This window comes from Mirounga leonina, unplaced genomic scaffold (genome assembly GCF_011800145.1).
Source record: "Mirounga leonina isolate KUSES-001 unplaced genomic scaffold, KU_Mleo_1.0 Mir_150, whole genome shotgun sequence".
Classification (NCBI taxonomy): Eukaryota; Metazoa; Chordata; class Mammalia; order Carnivora; family Phocidae; genus Mirounga; species Mirounga leonina.
The window spans coordinates 28,155,697-28,183,243 of record NW_023270374.1 but is presented as its reverse complement, the minus strand read 5'-3'; the positions used below and the strand labels follow the sequence as shown (position 1 = coordinate 28,183,243).

Sequence of the window (27,547 nt, the reverse complement as noted above, 5' to 3'; positions counted from 1 at the left end):
AATGTTAATCTCATCCAAAAGCAACCTCACAGAAACTCTCAGAATAATGTGTGATCAGATATCTGGGCACCCTGTGGTTCAGTCAAGTTGACACAGAAAATTAACCATTATACCCATAGAACCATGTACATAAAGAGACAAATATACAAGCTGGCTGTAATTTGAATGTTGATTTTATTTTATTTATTTTATTTATTTATTTTTAAAGATTTTATTTATTTATTTGATAGGGAGAAACATAGTGAGAGAGGGAACACAAGCAGGGGGAGTGGGAGAGGGAGAAGCAGGCTTCCCGCTGAGCAGGGAGCCCGATGTGGGCCTCAATCCCAGGACCCTAGGATCACGACCTGAGCTGAAGGCAGACGCTTAACGGCTGAGCCACGCAGGTGCCCCTGAATGTTGATTTTAAAGTTGATCCAAATTTTTTTCAGTATATAAAATGTGCATGTTACCCATTGACCCAGTAGTTCTAGGAATGTAGCCTATGGAAATATTCACAGGGTGGGAGAACATTGTATCAATAAATGTATGGCATTATTAATAAAAATTACTAACATTTACTGAATACTTAATAGGCACTATGCCAAGTGCTTTGCATATCATTTTTTATTTGAACCTCACAACAATTTTGAGAAAGGTATCATGTCCTTCATCTTAGAAGGAAATCAAGGTTCAGAGAGGTTAAGTAACTTACCCAAGGTCACACAGCTGGTAAGTGGCAGGGCTGGGATTTCAACCAAGGAATCTAGTTCAATAACAGCACTTTTAACCATTATTGCTGGTGTGTTGATAATAGTAAAAAATGAGAAACTACCTAAAATGCACATAAAACATGAATTGGATAAATAAATTAAGGTATTTCCATTCAGTAGAGTAGTATATAGCCACTAAAAAGAAGGAAATCTAGGTATACATAGTGACAGAAAAGTGTTTGTTTTGCAGTTATGAAATAGGCAGTAGGAGATGATGTCATTTTGATAAATGTATGCTTGTGCAATGTTGAGAATTTATCTTTGATGGACAATGTCCACTTTCTTCTCTGTATATTCCAGAATTCATTACATTCTGGAATGTTATTTATGAATATTTATTATTGTTCTAAGAGGAGAAAGACAATTTTAAACTTTTTTTTTTTTTAAGATTTTATTTATTTATTAGAGAGAATGAGACAGAGAGAGAGAGCATGAGATGGGGGAGGATCAGAGGGAGAAGCAGACTCCCTGCTGAGCAGGGAGCCCGATGCAGGACTCAATCCCGGGACTCCAGGATCATGACCTGAGCCGAAGGCAGTCGCTTAACCAACTGAGCCACCCAGGCGCCCAAGAAAGACAATTTTAAAAAATTGGTCCAGAGAGGGGCCATAGCCCCTGGGACCTGGTCCCCAGGCACGGCTGAGTCCCAATTCCTTGCCCGGCCGACCACACAGCCCCTGGGTGGTCAGTGCCTCTTGGCTCCTCCTGACTTCCTCCTCCCTTCTCCCAGGATGCTCTCTGTGACTGTAGCACCCAGTCTCTCACCTCCTGCTTCGCCCGGCCGTCCCGCTCTGCCCTCCGCCACTCTCCTTCCAAGTGCCGGCTGCACCCTTCAGAGTCCGGCTGGGGTGGGGAGGAGAGGGCAGCTCCCCCCAGCGAGTGACAGAGCAGCCGGGCTCCCCACCTCAACCAGCCCAGTCCCTGCATTGCCGAAGGAAACCCGCGAGGAGGAGCCGAGGCAAGGGGCCCATGCCCCCAGCATCGTCTTGCCCTGGATGGACAGCAGCTACACCACTGCCAGAGAACAGCTTTCCCATCCAGGTAAAGCGGGGTCTCCTGCTGACTGCTGGGTGGTGATCCTGGACTTCCCAGGGGAAGGCAGTCAGTGGGAGAAAGAGCACACCTAGGCGTCGGAGGTGGCTCCAGAGGGATCCCTTGGGAGCCAGTCCATTCGGAGAGCCTCGCCTGGTTCTGCCCGCAGTCACTTCTCAGAAGAGCCAAGGAAAGGATACACTTCTGGCGGTGCTCCTCAGGGAAAAGCGCTCACAGATGTTCCCTGCCAACCATGTCCTCCTTCGTGGGGAGGAAACACCGATGACAAGAACGTGGGGTTCCTGGTGGAGCTGAGCTGGGCATCATCCCCATCCCTTCCTTCCCTCCACCGCTTCCTCCTCCCAGCCCCACTGCTCTGGATCACTGTGGCCCTAGGGGGTATGATAGGGCAGTAGCCAGGGCCAGGTTATCGGCCTGGAATCCTGGGGCGCTGGATCTCCCTGCCCGTAGCCTGGATGCAGCAAGGACTGGAGAATGAGGTGGAAACATGTGGGGCTCAGGGTTGGGTAGCCACTGGAACTGCCTCCCTCATCAAGGTGACTTGGGGGGGCACAACCTTCCCAGGATAGAAATAGGTAGAGTCAGTTTCAAGACCTGGTGCACAGATAAATGCCTGAATGCCCACTGCCTTGATCGCTGGGGTCTCTTTTCCCAACACCCTGGAGGGGCGCCACATCTCCACTGTGTTTACATCCTGTGGCTGGTGGAGGGCAAAGCTATTCCCAATGAGAGACTCCCAGTTGGCCACGCCAGGCCAAGGAGCACTCCCAGAGGCCAGTGTCCCCAGGACACGGCAGTGGACGGGGGCCTGGAAACACATTTCTTGCCTCAGTTGTTTATTTGAATTTTTCTTACTATAAATATTTAAGGTGGTTTTACTTTATTTTAATAATTTAATTTACCCCAAAGTCCCTAAGGTAATTTATTGGAGGTCGAGACATGTATTTTTGCCACTGGGACAAAGTGAGGCTTCTAACACAATGGGCAGGCATGGGGTTCCCCCATGCAGACGAGGCAGCTCGGCCGCTGAGCTCGGGTCTCCTGGTCAAGTTTAGACTGCTTCCCCAGCTGACAAGCCTGGCAGCTTGCTCCCCAATTCTGCTGACCATCTGGCCTCAGAGCACTGCTTTTCACTCACTGGTACTTGGCCAGCCCCCAGCAGTCAGTCTGCAAACCCTGGCTGACAGGGTGGGGGGCTGGGCCGACATCCCCACTTCCCAAACATTCTCCATCTGCCCTCTCATTTTGCTCCTCCCTCTGAAACCTTTTTTTTTTTAATGAGTCAAACATAGATTACTAAGGTTCTATCAAGAGCGTGGAGATCTCTCCAAGTTCCCCAAGTGAGAACTCATGGGAAAACAGGACTGAACTTCGAGAATGTTGTTTATTGCAGCTTTGCACATGGACCTGAGAGTGTCTGCCAGCCTGCCTCAGCTCTCACCACCTGCCAGCCTTCTCACCAGCCTCTTTCCTTAGCCTTATGGCCTCTCCTGGCCCCTCTTCCAGCCCCAGCCCCCCTGCCCGCGCTTCCCCACGTCCCACGTGAGCTGCCTGAGCCATCGGACGTACTGCAGTGTGGCGGGAAAGGCCTCAGATGGCCTCTCCCTTGGTGCCAGTGAACCCGTATCGGTTGCACACATGCCCGCCACACGCAGATGCGTGAACCCCCTGCCATTGGCTGGGGGCTCAGAGTGGAAATACCAGAATGAAGCAGCTTGTCTGCGGAATGCAGGAAGACCAAAAGCCAGCAGCTTTGTGAGTTTGCCCCCAGGACTCAGGAGACACGTCTGCAATCCCACCTGCTCCCAGTCCTGCCCTTTCAGGGTCACCTGGACAAGTTACCCAAAGTCCTTCATCTCCATTCCCTACGGGCACAATGCAAGGGTCATGGCAGTCTGACCAGGTCCTTGCTCATGCCATAGTGACTTGTGTGGGCAGAGCAGGCCGGCCACGGGAGCCATGGGCCAGTCCCCCCCCTGGGATGCTACTGCTCCCACTCAAAAGGTCAGGGGGCCCCTCCAAGGTTATCTTCAGGTGAGGGGACTCACACCAGGCCACATGCCACCAGAGGCCTTCTGCCACCTCCCTAAGCTATGGAGGGCTATGGAAGCTCCCCAAGCTTCATTCCCAGCCTTGGGGAGAAATCCTCATGAGACCCGAAACCCGAGGCCTACGGACCACTCAGCCTTACCATCGTCCTCGTCCAACACTGTCCTTGCAGTCTTCTTGTCTCAGCGCCTGGCCACCCGATCCCCAACTGCTGTCAGAGGCTCCAGATCTTGGTTTTCAGTAAAGTCCTTGAGTGTCTACTTCCTGCATTCCACTGTGCAAGGCCACTCACCACTGTTCCTGCAGAAGCCTCTGGACGTGGGGCTCAATGGGGTTGAAAATGTTATGTGTAAATATTGGTTTGGTTTGATTTTTAGCATTTTAATTAGTAACTGGTTGTGTTTTCTTTTTTGGGGTGGGGGGGTTGGTTTGTAAAAACTCTCTACTCTTTTGGAATGTAATTTCTAAGTTTGTTTGTTTCTTCAAATGCCTTTTAAGTCTTGGTAACATTCCCAAAGCAGAAAACTGCCTGACCCACAGGGGATTCCCCTGGAGCACTGGGGTCCCAGGAAGGAACACTGCCCTTCTTCCCTTTCTCCCCTTCCTGCTTCTCTTCCATCACTGGACTCCCAGCACCTTCCTCCTCTTCCTTCTCCCCGACCTCCTCTATCCTTCTTCCTTTTCTACCATCTCCACTGTCTCCCACCAAAGTTCCAAGGAACCCTGGGGTCCTAATCCCCTACAGATCACTGGACTTGGATCTATCGTCTTGGCACCAGTTGGTGGGGGGAAGTGGGGGGCCAGGTGCCCTGGTTGACCCTGAACTGGACAACCTCACGTTTCTTATGTCCGACCTCTTCCCAGAGCCAAACTTGACCCTCCTGGGGACAATGATGTCTGTATTTGAAATGAAAATCAGACCACTTTGGCACATCAGTCGCTCCTAGATCTTGTGTGCACAAGGCATCTGTGTCCAATTCCTGTCCCCCTCTTTCCCTCCCAGGTCGTTCCCCACCAAAGGCTGACCAAATTAAAAATACCTCCAAGAGGTCTTGCTTTCTATGAACTCAAAATGGACCCCACCTCTTGGTCTTCCCAGGGACACTCCTCTCCCAGCTGCTTCCCCAGCTGACAAAGTCAAGGACCCAAAGACTTCACCCTCCCACATGCTGTCATGTGGTCCCATCATACCCACCCCTAGGCACCTTTCATGGTTTCATCACCCAGCCTGTTCTCCTCTTGCCCACCCAGCTTCCAGGCTCTCCCTCTCTCTCCCTTCCCATCCAGAATGTACCCCAACTTCCAACCTTACCAGCCCCCGCCAAGCTCCCACTACTTCTTCACTCATACTAATAATCATCCCCTGCACACCCCACCTAGAGTACTCTGCTATCTAGAAATTGCTCCCCTATCCCCTATCCCACATCTGCTTCAGACCTCTCAGGGACAGCTGTGGGAGGAAGACTTGGCAGGACAGGGGTTAGTGCAGATCAGGAAACTGAGGTGCAGGGCTCATCCCAGAGTCACCTAACTGGGAAGTCATCGAACCTAGACTAGGACCTGGGTCCATCGGATGCCCCAGCCCAACTCTGTCCTGCTTGCTGTGTAAACCCACTGCCTCACTGGGGGCTTTTTTTTTGTGGGTACAGGACACCCAGAATATGCCACTGCCTAACCCAGACTTGAAACCATGCAACCATCACCACTAACCATTTCTAGAACTTTTTAATCACCCAGGCTGAAACTCTGTACCCACTGAACAATAAATCGCCCCCTCCCCAAGTCCCTGGTAACCTCTACTCTACTCTCTGTCTCTATGAATTTGCCTCACCTAGGTAGCTCATATAAATGGAATCACACAATATCTGGACTTTTGTGTCAAACCTCCTCACCTTTTTAGATGAAAAATTGGGCCCAGAGAAGAGAGTGGCTCACCCAAGTAAACCCATAGTAAACTAAAGGCACAGTCAAGACCAGAATGCTGGTTTCCTGACTCCCAGCAGATTCTGCATCCCCAGTGGTGAATGAGACCCCACTCTGCCATTCTGTGCTCTTAGTTGGGCCCCTTCCTCTCTCTGGGCTCAGTCTATTGGCTCCCCTCCTCCCACCCATCCTCTCTGTTACCATCTTCCTCCAAAGCTTCCCCTCCTCCTGCCTCCTTTTCTCGGCCAGTTCCCACCAACATACCAAGTCGCCGTGACCCGTATGTAATCAGGTTTTTCTCTTCTGGGTCCCAAGCTTACTTTAGCACCCATCCCTCAGCCCTCCCAGAACAGCCTCTCCAGCTCTGCTCCCTGCCATGGACTTCCCTGCTACCTCAGCAACCCCTCCCTGCCCCCTCGGGCTCCCACTCCCGTCCTGTCCCGGAAGTACCTGCGTCTTTGGTTGCCCGACTCCGACGTTTGCTGTCATATCTGGTGGTGTTTCCTGGGTTCTGTTTTATTTATTTTGCATTTTCTCACACTAAAGGAGGCACCTTTCCAACACCTCAGAGAGCATCAGCCTTGCCAGCCCTTCTCACTCGGCTTGGCCCCAGCGACCTCCTAGCCCAGCAGGACATCTCCTAGGTCCACTGTTGAACCACATTATCTTCTCTGTCCCCAACCTCAGGACCCCATCAGTGTCAACTATTGTTGGGGGGGGCTTGAATCCCTCCTTCTGGGCTCCTGTACCCTACCCAGTCCTGCCTAGCCTTGTTTGTAAAGAAGATGCAGCCTGGCTTGTGTTCTTCTTTCCCTAGGTCATTCATCCATTGGTCTGTCCATTTGACACCCCACTATCCTCTCTGCTCTCCCCTGGGCCTCACTGCCTCCAGAACAGCTTGTCCTGGCTTTACCCCTTATCCCTCTCAACAGTGTTTGAAGTTTGCGAAGTCCACAGACCCAAAAACCAAAGGGGACATGGTGCTGGGCCTGCATTCCCCAGACCAGGGCTCCTCCCCACTACCTGCTACTCTTCCCTCACCTTCCTTGGACCCTCGTTTATCCAGTCAGCCCCGTTTCCCTCCCTTCCTGCCCTTTACCAGCCCACGGGACCTCAGGCCCTAAAGGAAGGAGCTCTGGTTTCCTCGAAGCATCCTTGAAGGGTCGAGGTAGTCAGGGCCTGGATGCGTTGTCACACTCCATTCGGATACCAACTCAAACTGCTCCTGGGAAGAAGAACCTCAGCTGGGAATCTGGAGACCCTGCCCAAGTCTGGGAAGATCTCTGTTTGGCTGGTTCTGTGAGCCTCCCCATTCTGTGATTTTATCATGAGCACCAGGATTACCCCTAGGGCCCCAGAACACCCCTTGTGTTTTGGGATCCTACATCACCATCCTCTCTCCACTGGACCCTGGTATCCTGGCTCCTCTCTCTACTCTGCCTCTGATCTCTGTGCCTTAGTTTACTTCTCCGCACAGGGGGCTCACCACAAGACTGTTTCCAGCAGCTTCCCGGGTATTTTGGTGCCTCTAAGGTTGGGCCTTGCCAGCTGTGGCCCAGCTCCCTGTCACTGCCTCAGGACACCGAGTTGCTGAGGATGAGGTGCCTGGAGGTTCTCAAAGCATCTGGAGCATCACCTGGGAACTTGACAGAAATGCAGAGTGCTGGCCCTACCCAAGACCTGCAGAATTAGAAATTCTGGTGTGGGGCCCAACAAGCTGGGGTTTAACAAGCCCTCCAGGTGATTCTCATATAACAGGACTTGGCCAACTGCTGACCCACGTAGCAATCCATGCGGCTGGTGAGGGACTGAGGCTGGCCCAGACCAGAAACAACTGGAAAATCCCAGCCTCATCTGGATGCCTGAGAGATTGGGAACGCTCCCTGCCAAAAAAAACAACTATGTCCTTTTCCTGGAAGCTGGAGGGCAGGGAAAAGGCTACAGTTTTCCTTTCCCTGCCTCTGGCTTGGTTCCAGTTCTGCTCTCAAAAGGCCGTGTAGGATTGTGCTAGCCCAGCAGCAGGTGGGAGTCCTGGGGGAGAGGGGGCGGGCAGGAGATAAAGACCCTGACCATGTATCCCTTGGAAACCTCACCACAGGCTCATGACTTCTCTTCAAGTAGTAAGAAAACTAACTCCTCAAGGAAAGACTCCTAAGTCCCTAGCTCCTCCTCCTCTTCCTCCCCCCACCTCCAGGGAGACCGAGTAGACAGTGTCAAAAACCAGCTCCAACCCCCAGCAGCTGAGGAAGAGAGCCAGAAACTGTCCTCTTATCTTGGCCCCCCTCCCCAACCCCTGCCAATACTGTGAAGCGCCCCCCTTCCTGCCCAGCCTGGTTTCTTGGTAAGGGTCCTGCAGTCCTGGGCCTTGGGGACTCCCAAGGAAAGGCCCTCGGGAGGGAAGGGACCAAGGCCATCCTTGGGCCAAACTGTCTGCCTCTCCTGTCCGCTGTTCTCGCTTCCCCACTTCCGTCTTCAAAAGGCTCCTTCCCAAGATGGATTGGGTGCTAGGACAACTGGCCCACTCCTCCATCTCTCCCTGCCCGTGTCTTATTTCAGACATGAGAATAACTGTACAGTGTAAACTTACAAAAGGTTTTTAATGGTTGTAGATTGGAAATAAAGTATGTCATATGAACAGTTTCCATGGATTTGGCCTCCTCTCTGATTTCTCTTGCAGGGTGGGTGGGGTCCCCATCAGATTTGAAACCTGACTTTACCCACCCCACCCTCCACACACAGCCCAGTTGCTTGGGAAGGAGGGAGCCCTGGGAATGCCACAGTCAGCTGGCTAGTTTGGGGTCACTTGGGAGAGGCCACTGGTGGTTCCAGATACTGAGTCCTTACACCTCAGAGTCAGTGTGATATGACCACTGAGAAACCTGCAGTGTTCAAAAATGTTATTTTCTACAAAAAAAAACTTTCACAAATGTATCATGGGGAAAAAGGACACTTTAGACATGGGTCAGTTATTTATCACAGTATAATTAATTGGCCCAAAACATTTATTAGATCACAGGTGCTGTGAATCAGGAATTTGGGAGCTAGGTAGTTCTTTTTTTTTTTTTTTTTTTTAAAGATTTTATTTATTTGAGAGAGAGAGAATGAGAGACAGCACGAGAGGGAAGAGGGCAGAGGGAGAAGCAGGGGAGCTAGGTAGTTCTGACTGAGCTAGGTGTCTCAAGGAGGTTGCAGTCAAACATCAGTCAGGCTGCAGTCATGTGAAGGCTTGACTTGGGCTAGAAGATCCATTTGCAAGGTGGCTCACTCATATGCCTGGCAAGTCAGTGTTGGCAGGAGGAGGCCTCAGTTCCTCTCCACATAGACCATAGTGCTGCTTGAGTATCCTCACAACATGGCAGCTGGCTTGCCCTAGAGCAAGTCATCTATAAGAAAGCAGGGTAGAAGTCACAACGTCTTTTATGACTAAACTTTGAAAATCACACAGTCACTTCTGCAGTATCTTACTGGTTATACAGATCAGCTCTACTCAGTGTGGAAGAGGAACACACAGGGCATGAACACCAAGAAGCAGAGATTATTGGGGACCATTTTGGAAGCTATCATATGAAAAATCTACATCTCTCTCTCCCTCCCTCTCTTTTTTTATTTGGGGGTGAGGTGTGTATGTGTGGGGGGGCTAACAAGAACTAAGTTTGTGCTAGGCATTGAGAATGCAATAGATAGGTCTGGAAGACAAGAAAGCAAATGTCAATGGCAGGGGGGAACCCAGGAGGAACTGAAAGACTTCACAGGACATCTGAACTGGCACCTGAGGTTGAGATGTTGAATAAATGAAGGGGATAGTGGTATATTATAGGCAGGAGACTGACAGGAGGTGGCTCCAGGGTGAGGGAGTGCATGTATCAAAGCCTAGTAGAAAGAGAGCAGAGCAGAAATGTGGAGCCCACAGGATGTCACTGGAGTGAGGAGTGATGAAAAGGCCTGGGTCAGATCATGCAGTGCCTTATGAGGGAAGGAATGTCCATGTCCTGTAGACCATAGGAAGCCATGGGAGAACTGAAAGCAGAGGAAGGACAGAGGATGTATTGGGTCTGGAATCCATGAAGCAATATTCTCACTGTGCCTCAGGATGACCAGCCCTGGCTGGGAATATTGTGTTCTGTTCTTGGGACATTGACAAACAAGGAGTTGAAAGAGGGGGGCAGGCATAGAAGGAACTGGGTACCACTGAGCCCCAGAAAGTGATATTCTGGGAACCAAGCAAATCTCTGCTTTCAGGTGGCTATTAGAGCCAGCCGGCTGCAACTACAGAGTGGAAAATTTCAGGAAGGCAGATTTCTAGCTCCCATCTGAAAACCTTTCCAAGGACCGCAGCTGCTATGGAAGGATGACCAGTCACATTCCAGCAGCTGCTCTCTGACGCATCTTTCAGACTTTCTGGACTGCTAATAATTCAACATTTGGTTTCAGATCTGAAAGAAAGGACCACATAAGCAAGGGGACATTTCCATGGCATCATGCTAGGTGCTGAAGAAGCAGCCTGCTGTGGAGTAGACACGGCTGGGCTTCTGGGAACACAGTTTTCAGTCTGGAGCCTCAGAGAAGAGTCTGAGATGAATCCTCAGCTGAGGCTTAAAATCGGGAGAATTTTGCAGGAAAAAGCTGGAATGGGCTTCCCTGGCCAAGGGAACGGCTTGAGCAAAGGAGCAGAGGGAAGAAGCAACAGGGGTGGGCAGAGGAGCTGCAAGCAGTTTGGGGAGGGGGTGGCCTGCAATAAGGCTGCACAGGAGAGTTCTTAAACTTTGCCAATATTGAAGGGGTCACAGAAGGAGAGAAAGTGCTAGCGCAGGAGTGGGACAGAATAAAACAAAGGGAGTACAGAGCTCCATTCTGCCCTGGGAAAGACACGGCCCATGTTTTTGCAGTTAATATAAACGTGGGGTGGGGACCATGGCCTAACGACGCGGCAGGGCATCATATGCCCCGTGATCCACTATTTTCCTTGGCAAGTACCTCTCTGGGACTCTGCCTCCCCATCTTCAATGGGCTCTGAATGCGTCCAGCGCAAAGGACAAGATGAGGTGGAATCCGTAGGAGGGGACTCCGCGGGCGTCGCATAGCTGGGGAAATAATTTACGTGGCCGGGTCGGGACCAGCAAGGACTTGGAGATGGGGGGCTGGGGCGGGCGGAAGGCAAGAGGTTGAACACAAGTTTACGCATGCGCCTCGAAGGAGGCCGGCGTTCTGCGCATGCGTGAGCGGATCCGGCAGGCTGCCAACTGCGCAGGCGCCCTTAGTTGGCGGGTCTTTCAGAAGCGGCGGCAGCCTTAGTGTCGCAGATAGCTGACGGCGCCCCAGGCCCGTGAGGAGCGGCCGCAGTGGCGCGGGACGTCGAAGCGCGACTCTTGGCCGCGGAGAGTGATTTGCTGGCTTGTATCTCCGAGACGGAGGCTGTGGGCTGGACTGGCGTCGTCCCGAGGTCAGGGAGTCGCAGATCTCTCCGCGGACGCCGTTCGGCTCATCTCCGCACCAGCCTCCTTGGCGTCGGACCTCTCCGCCCAGCCCAGACCGGTCGCTGCCCCCCAGACAGAGGGGACTGGGGGAACTGGAGCGCTGCGGCCTCGTCCGGGTGAGAGGAATCCCAAGGGCGGGCCGCGCCTCTCGCTCGGGCCTGTGCAGAACGGTGTTTGAGGGCTGGGGGTGGGTCACAGGCCTGGGTTCGAATTCCACCTCTGCATCCGCACCCCCGGGCTGTCCCCAGTGGGCCGGGCTTTTGGCCCTCTGAACCCTATCTGCGGGGAGGAATTAATGATAGTATTTACAGAGCTGTGGAAAGGATTCAGTGGGATAATGAGATAATGATGCAAATAAAACGCCTGCGTACATACATACACAGATCGTGGCATATAAGCACTTAACAAGCAGCTTAACAAATGATATTTGTTGCTCTTATTATCCAGGCTTGAATCTGTGATACAGCCCTACTGTGGGGATCTAGATCCTTGACCTACCGGGTACACCCTTGTTCTGTTACCTTTCCCACGCTGTCCCTCCCTATATATTCATTTTTGTTTATTTAGAGTCCCTCCCCCTCATACGGATTTTTGCTGGGAGGGAGGGGTAAGCGTGGAATTTGCAGAGACGCCTCAGTCATGTCCTTCCTTGCCTTCTTCCAGTCAGTTGTCTGTGACAGCCACTAGGGATACAAATACGGTCTGGCTGGGGAGACAGACCCGTAAACAGACTGTACAGCGCTAGGAAGACTAAGGGGTGGAGCAACCAACTTTGCCTAGAGAAGTGGTTTGAAAGCTTGGCATTTGAGCTAGGTTGGGAAGGCTGAGTAAGTCTTACAGGCAGTGTGTATGTAGAGATTCAAAAGTGATGCAGGGAATGGGGGTTGCAGGAGAGAGCAGGGGTGGGTAAGTTAGGACTAGTTAATGAAAGGTGTTGAATATACTGGAAGATTCTCTGCTGCTGTCTAAAGAATGGGTTGGAGAGGAGCAGTACTGGATGTTGGAAAACTAGTGGAGAGGCTGCAAGATTATGCTGGGGAGGGGGAGGCAGATGGTGGAAGTTCTGAGACCCATATACTAAACTAAGAACTGGAAGTGTAGAAAAGCTTTCCAGAGACTTTTGGAGGTAGGATGGACAGGACTTTGGATGTGGAGATTAAACATAAGAAGTAAAGGATGATGTGATTTTTCTAGTTTGGAAGACCATGTAGATCATAATGCCATCTAGGATATGAGGGACTAGTTAAATGGGAAATAAAGGAAGGTACGTGTTAAGTGAGACATGAGTATTTCTAACGAGTTCTGTAGAAATTCAGTACAGGAGGTAATGATAGTCTGATAGTCTCTGGAGGAGGTGGATGAGGTGGGACTGGGCTGGGCCTTGTCAGGTAGGTAGAATTTCATGGGGCAGAGATGAACAGGTCAGAAAGGCTGGACAACACAAGGTCTCTTCTGGGGTAGTAAAGCCCCAGCGAGACTGAGGCTGAAATGTGAAGAACAGATCACCTTGTTTTCCTATTTTCAGGGTTTTCATCCAGAATGACTTCAGTAATTAGATCGGAGACGATAGAAGGTAAGTATTGTAGTAAAATTAAGGCCCTCTTGCCTTGGGTTCAGATTTCTCAGCTATACACAAATGCTTTCCTGGCTTCTGGTGGATTTGGAATCACATATTTACGTATTTGCGGAGATGCTTCCTCACTGTTTCCATGATCTGGGGCATATATTTTCTTTTTCCACCTTTTTGCTCAGATGCATGGTTGTGGTGGGTTTCATTTTGTATTTTGACTTTTTCATAACAAGTGCTAGAAGAGGAACCAGTGACAACTAAGACTCATGATCATCCACTGGAATCGGATCCCATCCCTGTGGAAGTGTGTAGCAAATCACCTGCCTCCCTGGAGATGACTCAAGGCGTTTCAGAGGAAAGAATTCACCTTGGCTCTAGCCCTAGAATAGGGGGAAGTTGTGATCTCGGCCGCCAGGAAGGACTTCAGTCCAGGTCCCTTCATTTGTCCCCCCAAGAACAGTCTCCCGATCGTCAAGACAAGAGTCAATCTTGGCGGCGAGCAAGTATGAAAGAAATGAGCCGGCGGAAGTCACTGCCTGCCTTTCATCAGGGCATCACAGGTGGGGTGCTGTGTACGTAAGACAGGAGTTCCAGCTCAGATAAGAGACAGTGAGGTATGGCAGAAAGAATGGAGGAGGAATGACTTGGCTCTGCTACTTGTTATGTGACTGAGCAAATCATGTCACCCCTGTCAACCTCAGTTTCCTCATCTGTAAGGGGGATAGTCTAAGATCCTAAGTACTAATGTCAAACACCTAGTGAGTGTTCCATATGATTGCTCTTATGTTAACAGCTGCCCGTTATAATCTCCACCATGAACAAAAATTCTAGTTTACAATTGTTCAACTCTCACCTCTGCTAGGATGAGAGGCATTAAAGATTTCTTTGTATGGCTTTCTGTTATTTCTTAAAGTAAAACAGAAGGTGGATGGGTTGCTACCTGCTTATAGGCTTTATAACTGAAAATATCTCGGAGGGAGGATGCCTGTAAAAACATCTTGGTGAAAACTAAGGTTTTAGACATGCCGTATTTGAATGTGATTTGTGTGAACTTACAATAATAATTACATCTCAGTAAGCAATGAAGTACAAGATTTAATGTGGAAAGTCCAGCACATTTCAGGAAGAACTTACTAGTTGTGTAACCTTGAGCAGATTACTTAAGCTCCTTTGCCTTACAGGCCTTATCAGTAAATGGGATGAAATAATACCTATTTTACAGGGTTGTGTGAGAATTAAATGAATTGATATAGAACACAGTTCTTGGCATATAGTAAGTAAATAGCTCCAATGTTAAGCTATTGTGATTATTTTAAAGATATTAGCTCACTTCCAGATGGCCTGATGTGTAGAAGGAAATCTGGGTAAAAATAGCCATTTAGCATATTGCTGCCACAATTGTGCTCATGCACTTGACTCTGTAGGTGTGCCAAGAAAACAAGCAATTCCCTAAGATTACCCCTACCTTTATCTCTGTTCCAGGGCCTGTGGACCTAAAATTCTGTATAACAAAAAATCACTGATGTAATAAGATTGGTTATCTCCTGGTTATTCCTGGCTACTTGCCAGGTTTCTTTGGTTAGAGGCAGAAGGTATCCTGTTTTTCTATACTAACAGCAATGAGAAATAACTAGGAGGCAAAAGAACTAAAAACACAGCCAGCTGAAGCTGGAGGACAAAAATATATGTATCTCAAATTGTCAGAGCAAACTTTCTTTGCTGTGTAATAATTGATGTTTTTAGATGGACATAATTTAAAAAAAAACTACATCTTATAGTCGTTTGAGGATTCAGTGGCATAATTATGTAAAATACCCCTCCAATTCAGGGGGATTCACCATGTGACCTTGGGTTACAAGTTACCTATCATCCAGCCTTTGTGCCTCAGTGTCCTCCTTTGTAAAATGGAATTGATAAGCTACTTGCCTTTGGTTTTAATGAGGTGTGCATAGCATTTAATGAAATGCCTTTTATATAGCAAGTGTTCAACAAATTACTATTAATGTCATTATTAGGTCATTATAGAGAGGCAGTATGGCTCTTATTGGGAAAATACACCTTTTTTGGTGGCAGATTTGGGATTGAATATCTGGCCTCTGGCAAGTTATCTGCCCTCTGAGCTTCAGTTTTCCCATCTGTAAAATGGAGCTCATAATTTATAAGACAGTGTATTTAAAGCACACTGCAGGAGCACTTGGCTGACTTACTCGGTAGGGCATGTGACTTTTTTTTTTATAAGATTTTATTTATTTGAAAGAGGGAGAAACAGAAACAGCATGAGCAGGGGGGAGGAGGGAGAGGCAGACCCCCCCACTGGGCAGGGAGCCCTACGTGGGGCTCCATCCCAGGACCCTGAGATCCTGACCTGAGCCGAAGGCAGATGTTTAACCAACTGAGCCACCCAGGCGCCCCAAGCATGGAACTCTTGATCTCAGGGTCTCAGGGTCCTGAGTTTAAACCCCACATTGGGCATGGAGCCTACTTTAAAAAAACAAACAAAACACACTGCAGTGCCTGTCCTAAAGATGCTCAAATGTTCCCATCTCCTTTCCTTGAATGCTGAAAATAAAACATCAGAAACAAGTTAAATGATTTTTAAAGTTGCATTGTTTTTATTATTTTTGATGTTACTATTTTTTTTAAGGATTTAATTAATTATTTGAAAGAGAGAGAGAGAGCTCGCACATGAGCCGGGGTAGGGGCAGGGGCAGGGGCAGAGGGAGGAAACTGAAGCAGACTTCTGGCTGAGTGGGAAGCCAGTTGCAAGACCTGATCTCACAACTCTGAGATCTTGACCTGAGCCAAAATCAAGAGTTGAACACTCAACTGACTGAGCCATCTAGGCACCCATAACAGACAAGATTTTAATGTAATCCATAAAAGGTTTCTTAATAACATTTTAAAGTTAGTATATATAAATAGGTAAATTTCATTTTTTGGTGAGTCTAAAAAAATTAGATATACTCTATATAAATTCTCCTTTTAAGTAGAAAAGGCTGCCTACGCGTTCTTACCTGAAGTTAGACCCCATCAGGAGGGAGGACAATTTTCAGTTTTTTTTACTTTGCTAACTGTATTAGTATCTAGTCCCTTACATGTGGTGATATTTTATGTTAGAGCTCAGCAGATCCATCAGTGCCAACTTAACAGAAAGCAAACGGCTTGTCGCTCTCCTGCTTTCCAGTTTCCAGGTAAGAATCTCGGAATTGAGAAATGCTTTCTTTTTCTTTTTTTTTTTAAACTGTTACTGTGACAGCCCCAAAAAGAGATCAGTGTTGTGTAATGTATCAGTTGAGATTAAAAGATGCTTCTGTCTAGGTGGGATTAATTTAAAAGCCAGATTTAATCCCAGCAGCAGCTGATTTCTCTCTGGACTAGTCTTCCTACCAATCCCACTGGTGCTGGTGCTAATTGAGCACCTGACAGAGATTTCCTCAGTCTAGTATAGTTTGCCCATTGGCAGCAAATGATGGGAATTTAAAGTGGGTGAAGGTCAATATCTAAGTTAAAGCAGACATTTAAGGTCTGACTACATACCGAGCGGAAATTATATGGCTAACTGGTGATTTACATCAATTTAGATAAGTCATTTGTGTTAATTAAATGACCATGTTTCTCTGAACCAAAAATCAAAATGTATAGTCTGAGCAAAGAGATTTTTCCTGATCTACTTATTTGTTTATATGAAAAATCTTAGGCATAAAAATTAAATCATGTTTACTTTCATGTTGATTAAACATCATGAAATTACATGAACTCAGGACTGGCCTGGAAAATCTTGGTTGTACTAAAAATGCTTTCCTTTATTTAGTTCTCTGTTCAGAAACTTGAACCTTTCCTAAAGGACACTGAGGGCTTCAGTCATGAAAGTTTTAGAGCCAAAGGTAAGTTGCTAAGAATAGAGGAGCCAGCTTTGGCCTCTGGCTTTACCTTCTGTTTAGGTCGGTTGAAGCCCCACTTTCAGGACCTCCATTTATAGGAGCTGCCGCCTCACAAAACCAGCCCCCATCTATATTTTAGAGTTGTGTTTAAAAGAGTAAGAATATATGCTTATGACATTCAGAAGGTATGAAAGTGTGACATAAGCCAGCCTCCCACCCCAAGCCAGTCCAACTCCTCTCTGCAGCAGACACCGCAGCCACCAGCTTCCGGTTGATTATTACAGAGATCTTACTGCATTTCCAGCATTTTTACATGAATACCAAATGAACATATACTCTGCACTGTTTTTTACCTTGTCTTTTTTTTTTTTTTAAGATTTATTTACTAATTTTAGAGAGGGTGGGGGGGGGCAAAAGATGAGGGAGAGAGAAACTCAGGCAGACTCCGTGCTGAGTGAGGAGCCCGATGCGGGGCTTATCTCATGACCATGAGATCATGACCTGAGTTGAAACCAAGAGTCAGACACCACGCAGGCACCCCTTGTCTTATTTGTTTGTTTGTTTGTTTGAGAGAGAGTGAGCAAGGGAGAGAGCACAAGCAGTGGTTAGAGGCAGAGGGAAGGGGAGAAGTAGACTCTCCCGCTGAGCAAGGAGCCCGATGCGGGACTTATCCCAGGACCCTGGGATCATGACCTGAGCCAAGGGCAGACACTTAACTGCCTGAGCCACCCAGGCGCCCCTTGTCTTTTTTTTTTTTTTAAACCAGTTTGTCTTGCACATTGTTCCATATTGCACATATAGAACTGTCTTGACATTTTAGTAGCCATATGACATTTCATTTTATAAATGTTCCATATATGATTTAACCAGTTCTTTACTGGTGGGCTTTCAGGGTTGTTTCCAGTCTTTTGCTATTATAATGAATAGGGTAATGAATACCTTTTTACACAAGTCTTCTGGCACATACACAAGTAAAAATAAGATAAATTTCTAGAATTGAAATTACATAGATCAAATGAAATGTGAGAAATTACCAGATTGCCTTCCAGAAAGGTTCTATCAGTTTATTCTACCAGCAATATATGCAAGTACCTGTTTTTTCACACTCATAACAGTTTTACCAAGCAGCTCAGATTTTTTACTATTTGATAGGTGATAAGAAGTATTTTCTAGCTTTAATCTGTGTTCCCTCTTTTTTCAAAGAGGATAAGCACTTTTTCATATTTTTTAGAGCCACTTGTACTTCATTTTCTGTGTGTTGTTTGATTGTATCCTTTGTTCATTTTTTTTTAATCCAAAATGTGTTGATTGGGATAGTTTGCCCCTCATCTTGATGGAGGGTGCTTCTAGCACTGCTTCTGTCTGAAGGAGTATCCTTCTGTAAGTCTTGCTTTTCCTCCCGTAGGCTGGCAAAGGACAGTGGCACAGCCAACACACAAAACTACTGTTTGTGCATGGCTAAAGGTGGTGGTGATTTTGTAGCATCCTGGGCACTTCACATCCATGAAGTAGGAGTTAGGGCTCTGCGCCAGGCACTTCTTGTGTTTCCTTTTCTCTTCTGGGATGGGTGGAGGAGGTCCTTTGAGAGGGGATGTTCTTGTGGGGAGTTTGGCACCGCCGGAAAGGCTCCTTTTTCGTTTTTGAAAATTGGGATCTTGGCTTTTTTACATCAGTTTGTAGGAACTCTTTATACATTAAGGAAATTAGCTGTTCATCTGTGATATAAGTTACAAATATTCTTAGGAATCCATTTTCAACTTCCTAGGAAGTAGCTCTTTATAGTATAACTACACAATCATCCAGGGTCAGAAATATTCAGTGTTACCCACTTAGAAGACCTGGAAAATATATGAACTCAGGCTGTTGTTTATCTCGGCATTGGACCATCACCAATTAGAGTAGATACGATAACTTTTTAACATCTGCTTTCCCCTTTGCATTTCTCACCTGAGTGCAGTTGTAGATTCTTCCAAGTTGAAGCAGAGACCTGTTTTTACCTTATGCCCATAATTCTTTATTCTCCTTTAACATTTTTCATTACGCCCCTGCCTATTGCCTGCCAGCAGTTGAAATTTCTTGAAAGAATGAAATGTCAGTGCACATATAACTTTTAACTAGTTTTCACCAGTCAAGTATAAAAAACACTATCATAAATGTCATAAAGAGGAGTTGTCTTCCGTTCTATCTATACCTACCCAAAGAACAAAGATAAAATCTTTCTGCATATTTATACTACTTCTTTGAATAGGTGAGAGGGCCAAAATGTAACAGGGGACCCTAGAGCTGAGACCACCTTGAGTATATCTTTGTCAGCAGCTTGCTGTGGAAATTCATATTCTATTTATTTTATAACATGTACTTTTTTTTCCCCCCCTCTAGCATCTTCTCTTTCTGAAGAATTGAAGCATTTTGCAGAGAGCCTGGAAAGTAATGGAACTCTACAAAAATGTTTTGAAGATTCAAAAGGGTATGTGCAGTTCCCCTTCTGTCCTAAATTATAATTGAATTAAGACTTTTCATTATAATTAGTTGCTTATTCACTCAACAAACATTTATCCAGCATCTTCTACACACCAGGCTCTTCTAGATGCTGGACATAAAATGATAAATAAGTCAAGCAAGGTCTTTCTTTTTTTTTTTTTTAAGATTTTATTTATTTGACAGAGACACAGCAAGAGAGGGAACACAAGCAGGGGCAGAGGGAGAGGGAAAACAGGCTTCCCGCGGAGCAGGGGGCCTGATGCGGGGCTCAATCCCAGGACCCTGGGATCATGACCTGAGCCGAAGGCAGATGCTTAACGACTGAGCCACCCAGGCGCCCCTCAAGCAAGGTCTTTCTTATGTATTTTAACAGGAGAGACAATCAAATACGTAGAAAATAAGGATTTCAGGTAGTGATTATCTAAGAAGTCAGTAACTATGATAGTGACGTGAGGGGGGTGTACACAACTTTAGTTAGTGTACAGAGAAGACCTGTTAAGACCTGAGTGGTGGGAAGGAACCAGCCATGGAAAGATGAGAGGAAAAGCATTGTTCAGCTATTTGCTAGCAAGGCAAGTTGGTGATAAACTTATGTTCTTCAGCTGTTGGTAAGCAAGAATATTAGGAGAAGTTTTTAAATCCCAGCCCCAAACTGGTAGTTCCTCTGTAGGGGCAGGGTCTAACTCTCTAGCTTCTGCCTTGCAACAAATCATGTCACTTGGGCCTACCTCATAAAACTTTTTAGTTTTGACTTCACAAAGGTTTACTTTCCCACAGATTGTTAGAATTAACATTGCTGGGGCGCCTGGGTGGCTCAGTTGTTAAACGTCTGCCTTCGGCTCAGGTCATGATCCCAGGGTCCTGGGATCGAGCCCCACATTGGGCTCCCTGCTCAGCAGGAATCCTGCTTCTCCCTCTCCCACTCCCCCTTGCTTGTGTTCCCTCTCTCGCTGTGTCTCTGTCAAATAAATAAATAAAATCTTAAAAAAAAAAAAGAATTAACATTACTATCCAGGAAATGAAAAATATGTTGGCTCAGCATAGTATCTCTTAATGCAGTGTATTTAAGCCACCAGCTGCTGCATCTCAGCCATAGGTGATAGAGGCTATGTGTCACAGGCCTTGGTGGAGAAACATGAAAGGTGGCACAGCTAACTTGTCTTTGCCAGGTAGAGTACCAAGTACATCTGCAGAATTTTGGCATTTTCAGTGCTTCTTTTCCATCAGGATTAGTCACCCAACTGAGCTAAGCCATTGGTGTAAATAAACATAATCCCTGTCCACTGATAACATCATTTTGAGTGGGAAGAAGAGATGTCACATACAAAAGTATTGTTGGGCCTTAAAAGGTGACTCAGAAGAGACACAAAAACAATGTGAGCAAGGGGCACCTGGGCAGCTCAGTCGGTTGAGCGTCTGACTCTTGGATTCTGCTCAGGTCCTGATCTCATGGCTAATGAGATCAAGCCCCGAGTCAGGCTCCATGCTTAGCGAGAGTCTGCTTGGATATTCTCTCCTTCTGTCCCTTCCTCCATTCATGCTTTCTCTCTCTCTCTCTCAAATAAATAAATAAATCTTTAAAAAAAAATGATGTGAACAAAAGTTTGGAGATGGAAAGCTCCAGATGTTTGAGGGTCGGGCTGAATGAGATTATATGGGGCAGAATAGGTGAAAGGAAACAATTGGAATCAAAGTTAATGAGCTGGTTGGAGCCAAAACAGCCTAAAGTGCCAGGTTGAAGAGTTTTGACTTTTATTCTGAATGCAGTCGAGAGTTGCAGAGTTTTAGGCAAGGAAAACAAAATTAAGGAATATTTTAGGGAAGGGTAATCTGGCTATAGGTGAATTGGAATTGATGAGAGAAATAGAAAATAAAGAGACCACTGAGGAAATTGTTATCTAGTGCAGAAGTGAGATAGAGTTCAAGAATAAATATTTGTTGAAAGATGAATTCTGAATATCTTTTACTGCCATTAAAATTGTGTAAGGCATCCTATTAAAAGCAAGTGCTTTTGAAAGATTTATATTGGTCTTACAGTCTTATCTGTATTCCAGAAAAGAATCAGATTTATCTCTGGAAACATCAGTGGCTGAAATGAAGGAATACATAACAAAGTAAGTGAAAATGAGTGATCCTTTGTTGGAAAATCTAAATTCATCTGGGGAAAATAACTAGGTCTGGAAAAAATTAATAGTAAACATTCCATTCAGAGTCTCAGTACTAGTGTGTCAACACTGGAATTTAGAAAGCTGCTTATTGGGATCTTGTGGGCTTTACTGATGGCCAGTTTCATAGAATGGAGTCTGGGGAATCAGGATGTTAATTTGATTTTAAGAACTCATGTTTGATTTGATTAAATTCATATCCTCTGAATCAGTCGGGCTTTCTGATCCTTTAATGACCTTTTTTTCACATCTTAGAACCAGAGTAGACACCTGATGTACTTATTGTTGCCCTGAGTGATTCAGAATGAGATGATCAAAAAGATGATTATTTTTTTTCCTGATTCTATAGATTTTCTTTAGAACGTCAGTCTTGGGATCAGCTCTTGCAGTACTACCAGAAGGAGGCTGAAGAGATCATATCCAGGTTAGCTCCACGATTGGAAATAGGAAGCTATCTTTTTACCTTGTGGAATTTGATTTGAATTGATTTCAGTTCTGTTAGCACAAATTGAAAGATGAATCCTTTCTCATAGGCCAATCAACTCATCAAAGCTCTATAAAATGTGTATTAGCACTCTAGGACTATAAGTGGAGAGTTGGGGGAAAGGGAGGGAGAGTGGGTGTCACTATTTTCAGTCAAAGAACAGAATTGCTTCAGTTCTGTGTCCTTGGCTGCTGTTGCACATCCGGGGGGAGACAGGCCCATCTCTGCCCTGTACCAGGGCACTCGGGCTTGGGCCAAAATCTTGGTCAGGGCACGTCAGTTTGCACGTGGCCTTCAAGCTGCAGGTATGGGAGAGAACCCTGGCCAGGTCCTTCGTGGAGATGCAAAAACATGGAAGGGGGTGATGAAAGAGGGTGTATAGGCATATACACCTATATGCCTTTAGAGTCCTAAAGGCATAAAAAGTGGGAAAGTACTAGACTTTGATTTAGTTGGCCATCTAAGCCAGTGATTTTAAGCTTTTTTTTCCCCAACGGTATCTCAGCTAGAAACCCAAATATAAAATGTTAGCTAAAACCCTAACTGCAGAAGTGGCCTCTTTGTAAGGAGGTGCTTTCAGGAACATGGTTTGAAAACTTCCGCAGTCCAGGCACTGATGGTTACCAGTTACTTTATTTGCCCCTTACACGTTCTGTTTATGAAGATAAGTAAAGTGTAAGAACAAAGTTTCAGAATAAGAACTTTTGATGTGGCATAGCTTATTGGTTAAGAGGAATGCTTCTGGAAGCAGAATGTCTCTGTTACAATACTAATTACTCCTTCAATTTGTGATCTTGGGCAAGCTACTTAATCTCTAAGCTTGAAGTTCCTCTTGAAAATGGGGATAATATTAGTACCTACCTCATTGGGTTGTTGTAAGTGTAAAATGAGGTGAAATGGAACGTGTTCAGCAGGGTCTGGCAGTCAGGAAATTTTGGGAGTGGTTGTTGTTAAAGAGTCCTCAGTTTTCATGAACTCTCCATCACATTCAGTTATTTCAGATAATTGAAGTGGCCCAGCATTTTTTGGAAAAGATCATAGATAGGGATTTCAGGAAAGCAAGCTTTGGCTTTACCATACCCCACCTATAGTCCTTTTTGTAAATGGACCTTACTGTTAGGTGGAGTCAACTGATCTGAAGGTTCTAGCATTTCCTGGAGCCCAGTGGTATAAATATATTAACACTAGAATAATCATTTCAGACCCCCTTGTTAATAAGAAAGCCTATGCCTACAGTAGAGTGGAAGAATATTCGTTCAGGTTAATAAAGCCTTATTGGCGTTTTTTTTCCCTAGGTTGTCTTACATATCTTCCCCCAGAAAATGATTATAGAAATTCCTTGAGGGGCGCCTGGGTGGCTCAGTCTGTTAAGCGTCTGCCTTTGGCTCAGGTCATGATCTCAGGGTCCCAGGATTGAGCCCTGCATCAGGGTCCCTGCTCAGTGGGGATTCTGCTTTTCCCTCTCCCCTCTGCTTGTGCTCTCTCTCTCAAATAAATAAATAATTAAAAACTCTTTAAAAAAAATTCCTTGAACGCTCTTTTGTTCTTTTTTTTTTTTCCTTCCAGAGGATCAGCTGAAACCAAAGTTACTGAAGTTGAAGTGGAACCTGCAACATATCTTGGATCTTCCCAGAGTGAAGTCCTTAATACAAAGCCTGACTACCAGAAGATATTGCAGAACCAAAACAAAGTCTTTGATTATATGGAGTTGGTGGTGAGTTGGCTCATATTAATTTGGTTATTTAGCTTTGCTATGTTGTCATCCTTGGAAATTCAGAGACCTGGAGAATATGTGTAATGAGATAACTATCAGCTCTACCTTGGGGAAACATGGAGAGACAATAAAAAAAATAAATACGTGGTGATAAAAGCTAATAAAGCAAGGTAAAGGAGAGAGTGGACAGGAAGGGTGGCAGGTTGCTGTATAGAGCAGTTGTTGATGGTCCTTCTAAGCTGCTTTTTTTTTTTTGAAAGATTTCATTTATTCATTTGACAGAGAAAGAGCACAAGCAAGGGGAGCTGCAGGCAGAGGGAGAGGGAGAAGCAGGCTCCCCGCTGAGCAGGGAGCCCAACACAGGGTTCGATCCCTGGGATCATGACCTGAGCTGAAGGCAGATGCTTAACGGACTGAGCCACCCAGGTGCCCCTCTAAGGTACCATTTTAACAAAGACTTGAAAGAAATGAGGAAGTGGGGTGCCTGGGTGGCTCAGTCGGTCAAGCGACTGCCTTCGGCTCAGGTCCTGATCCTGGAGTCCCGGGATCAAGTCCCGCATCGGGCTCCCTGCTGAGGAGGGAGTCTGCTTCTCCCTCTGACCCTCCTCCCTCTCCTGCTCTCTGTCTCTCATTCTCTCTCTCTCAAATAAATAAATAAAATCTAAAAAAAAGAAATGAGGAAGTGAGCCCTGAGGACATTTGGGAGAATGGTATTGTATCACTCCAAGTATCGACAGAAAGTAGATGCACTTGATAAAGGTTAATTGAAGGAGTGATATATAAAGTGTGGGTATTGAGGAAACCACAAAGATTAGTGCAGTAACCTGGGGCTTAGAGGCAGCTGAACTCTTACTGTCCCTAGGCCTGAAGGGCAGAGGGGAGGAACAGTCACTGTGGTACCAGAGGAAGAAAGTTATATAGTGGGCCATGACCTTCAGTTGAGAGACAAAACTAACTCAAGACGACCCTTCCAGCAAGGCTGCATAAAAATATCCTGACTTCATTCACCTCCCTCCCACTTGGGCTCCCTCTTGGCTAAACCTGCCCAGACACCAGAGGACATGGAATCCTGTCTGAGGTTATGCTTGGCAGCCTCCCAGGGCATAGAGCAACATGGAGAAGTGCAGAGTGTGAATCTGGAGGAGCAAACAAAGTGTGTGGCACAAGCTTTCCAGGTTGAAAAGACAGCAAAGCAAAGCTCCTGAGCAGGAGCTTGCCTTCCTTTTTTGAGGAACATCAAAGAAGCCACGGATGGGGCGCCTGGGTGGCTCAGTCGTTAAGCGTCTGCCTTCGGCTCAGGTCATGATCCCAGGGTCCTGGGATCGAGCTCCACATCGGGCTCCCTGCTCCACGGGAAGCCTGCTTCTCCCTTTCCCTCTGCCCTTCCCCCCACCCCTCTTGTGCACACACTCTCTCTCTCGCTCGAATAAATAAATATATATTTTTTTTTTTAAAGAAGAAGGTGGGGTGCCAGGGTGGCTCAGTTGTTAGGCGTCTGCCTTCGGCTCGGGTCATGGTCCCAGGGTCCTGGGATCGAGCCCCACATCAGGCTCCCTGCTTGGCGGGAGGCCTGCTTCTCCCTCTCCCACTCCCCCTGCTTGTGTTCCGTCTCTGGCTGTGTCTCTCTCTGTCAAATAAATAAATAAAATCTTAAAAAAAAAAAAGAAGCCACGGACCCTTATAGCTCACAGCTGTTTTTCATGTGCAGATGGACGAACTGCAAGGGTCTGTGAGGCAGCTGCATGCTTTTATGGATGAAAGTACCCAGTGTCTCCAGAAGGTGTCAGTACAGCTCGGTGAGTGTGTGTCTTCAGGGGACTAGAGCTTGCACTATTTTATATATGATAGCCCTTCAGATACAAACTGCCCTTCAGAGCATATGGTCTCAGAAAATAAGGCCTGTGTAGATGATTTCTTTTTCTCCCCTCACCATAATTATTATGCTGTGGGTACTCAAAGTTGATGGGAAATTTCTAGATGTGAATTCACAGGAACATAGTAGATTGGAAAATTAAATCCCCACAAACCGTGTTGTTTTAGTAAATCCAAGCTTTTAAATACCCATTGCCGTTTTCCTCTTCATTCTTCAAGAATCCACTAAGTAACACTGACATTACTTCCCTGTTGCTTTTCCTTGGCCTCCTCCAGCCCTAAATTATTTGCTATATATACCTTCATTTTCTCATTACATAGTGTTATGGTTGTGGTTGCAGCTGGCTTTCCTGCCGGACTGCCATCTCCTTAAGGACAGAGACTCTTATTTGTCATTGTAATGCCCTTCAGTGTCTGGCACAGTTGTCCATACAAGAAGTTTTCAATAAATGTTATTTTGAATTCACTTGAAATTTACTTTTGTCTTTCCTTTGCAGGGAAGAGAAGCACACAACAATTAGATCCCTCTCCAGCTCGAAAACTGCTCAAGCTTCAGCTACAGAACCCACCTGCCACACACTGCTCTAAGTCTTGTCAGTGACTTCATGTAGCTTTCCTGCACAAGGTGCTCCAGAGGAGAGAAATGGGAAGAGTGCCCCAACACACGGCAACTGCGTGGCAGTCTGAGCTGGTGATAGCTGCCCTGTTGCCTTTGAGGATAACGGGCTGAATGTAGAGCCCTGCGGTTTTTTTTGTTTGTTTTTTTTTCTAAAAGTGACAGAATTTATGCATCTGAAAGAGTGTAATATAGATGCTTTTTCCAAGAATGTGCAAAATGCTTGCAACTTCTTTTGTGGAATGACCTTGAGAACTAGTAGCCCATTCTTTTAAATATCCTTCATGGTCAGTAATCTTCATCTTGTGAAGATGTTTTTTAGGTTTTGAAAAAATCCAAAGTCATTCAGGACCAAATCCAGGAAAACATTTTAGGGGTCAAGTTGGGTTCTGGTAGTAAAGGAATGGGACTAATTTTCTAGTGTGGCCCTGAAGGTGATTTTTGGTAGAGGAGTTGTGAGCGTTGTTTGCATCATATGGATAAATGTGTATCACTTTACACGATGTCCAGATTGAAGGAAATACCACTCATTCTCTGTCCTGTTTACAGTGTGCTTTAGGTTTTAATATTGAGTTGACATCCTAACTCCTGGATTCATGGCAGGAGGGGGCTAAGTACTGTTTTTCATTGTTCTCTGTTTTTAATAACTTGCATTATAAAATTGCACATTATTAAAAGCTTTGTTTTGTCTTTGTGTATACACTGAGCATATAAAAAGTTTTTTTAAGGCAGTGGGGGCTTAGCAGAAAATAGGATTCCTTGCCAAGATGCTGAAGTGAACAATAGTGTGGAAATATGCCTCAGCATTAATTACTAGGAAAACACCAACTAATTTATTGTTAATGTTTCTTATTCTCTGATCCTCCTAATAGGATAAAGCCTACTTCATTTAAATACCCAGTCATAATCTTAAGTCTTAAACCTTGGCCTAAGTACCAATTAGGGAAAGGTGGTATCTCCTTCCTTTGACCTACATTCCTTTTTTTTTTTTTAAGAGATTTTATTTATTTATTTGTCAGAGGGAGAAGCAGGCTTCTTGCTAAGCAGGGAGCCCCACACAAAGCTTGATCCCAGGACCCCACGATCATGACCTGAGCCAAAGTAAGATGCTTTACTGACTGAGCCACCCAGGGACCCCCCCACATTCCTTTTTCTTTCATGTATTTACAGAGCCCCTGCTATATGCCAGGCATAGTTCTAAGAAATGGGGAGAGAGCGAAGAACAAAAACAGACATGGGAGTTGCTCATAGTATCTGGAACTTAGTAGGCATGTGACCTATGTGTTAAAAGCCTAAGTGCCACTTGGACCGAGAAAAAGTTATTTAACCTCTTATCTGTAAGATTGGGAGAAAGATAGAACCTATATCACAGGGATGCTATAAGTCAGATTAAAAAGTATAAATTTAGAACAGTGGTATCAATGTGCTGGAGGGGCAAAAGCTTGAACAACTGAGCGGATTAGTAGAGCGGCTAATGAGATGAGAAAGCTAGTAGTTCAATTTGAGATACCAA

At 46.0% G+C, this 27,547-nt stretch overlaps 2 protein-coding genes, 1 long non-coding RNA gene and 1 pseudogene across 7 annotated transcripts in view; 2 read left to right on the top strand and 2 right to left on the bottom strand.

Annotated features, from left to right (window-relative positions):
* Positions 1-8,417, top strand: part of SOGA1 (suppressor of glucose, autophagy associated 1) — a 67,600-nt gene extending 59,183 nt beyond the window's left edge. For all 3 annotated transcript variants that reach the window (XM_035006263.1, XM_035006262.1, XM_035006261.1), the window contains one exon: positions 1,483-8,417. In XM_035006263.1, coding sequence (XP_034862154.1) covers positions 1,483-1,635 — 153 coding nt within the window. In that variant the 3' untranslated portion in view covers positions 1,636-8,417. The remainder of the gene's footprint in view (positions 1-1,482) is intronic.
* A 322-nt stretch (positions 8,418-8,739) lies between these two features.
* Positions 8,740-10,931, bottom strand: LOC118011452. Its single transcript, XR_004679470.1, has 2 exons — positions 10,752-10,931; positions 8,740-9,160 (listed from the first exon to the last, which is right to left on the bottom strand). It is a non-coding gene; the product is annotated as an uncharacterized LOC118011452 (long non-coding RNA).
* Positions 10,932-11,065: 134 nt separating this feature from the next.
* On the top strand, positions 11,066-26,356 carry DSN1 (DSN1 component of MIS12 kinetochore complex). Of its 3 annotated transcripts, XM_035006264.1 has the most exons (11): positions 11,067-11,367; positions 12,777-12,824; positions 13,055-13,381; positions 15,939-16,012; positions 16,633-16,705; positions 19,082-19,169; positions 21,238-21,297; positions 21,698-21,772; positions 23,399-23,546; positions 25,255-25,342; positions 25,916-26,356. In XM_035006264.1, the coding sequence occupies exons 2-11, from the start codon at positions 12,791-12,793 to the stop codon at positions 26,017-26,019; spliced, it is 1,071 nt and encodes a 356-aa protein (XP_034862155.1). In that variant the 5' UTR covers positions 11,067-11,367; positions 12,777-12,790; the 3' UTR covers positions 26,020-26,356. The 3 variants fall into 3 exon arrangements, with proteins under 3 accessions (XP_034862157.1, XP_034862155.1, XP_034862156.1); XM_035006266.1 differs by lacking the exon at positions 13,055-13,381 and having other exon boundaries at positions 11,066-11,367; XM_035006265.1 differs by lacking the exon at positions 11,067-11,367 and having other exon boundaries at positions 11,375-12,824.
* On the bottom strand, positions 18,049-18,589 carry LOC118011572 (annotated as a pseudogene).
* Positions 26,357-27,547: the final 1,191 nt, after the last annotated feature.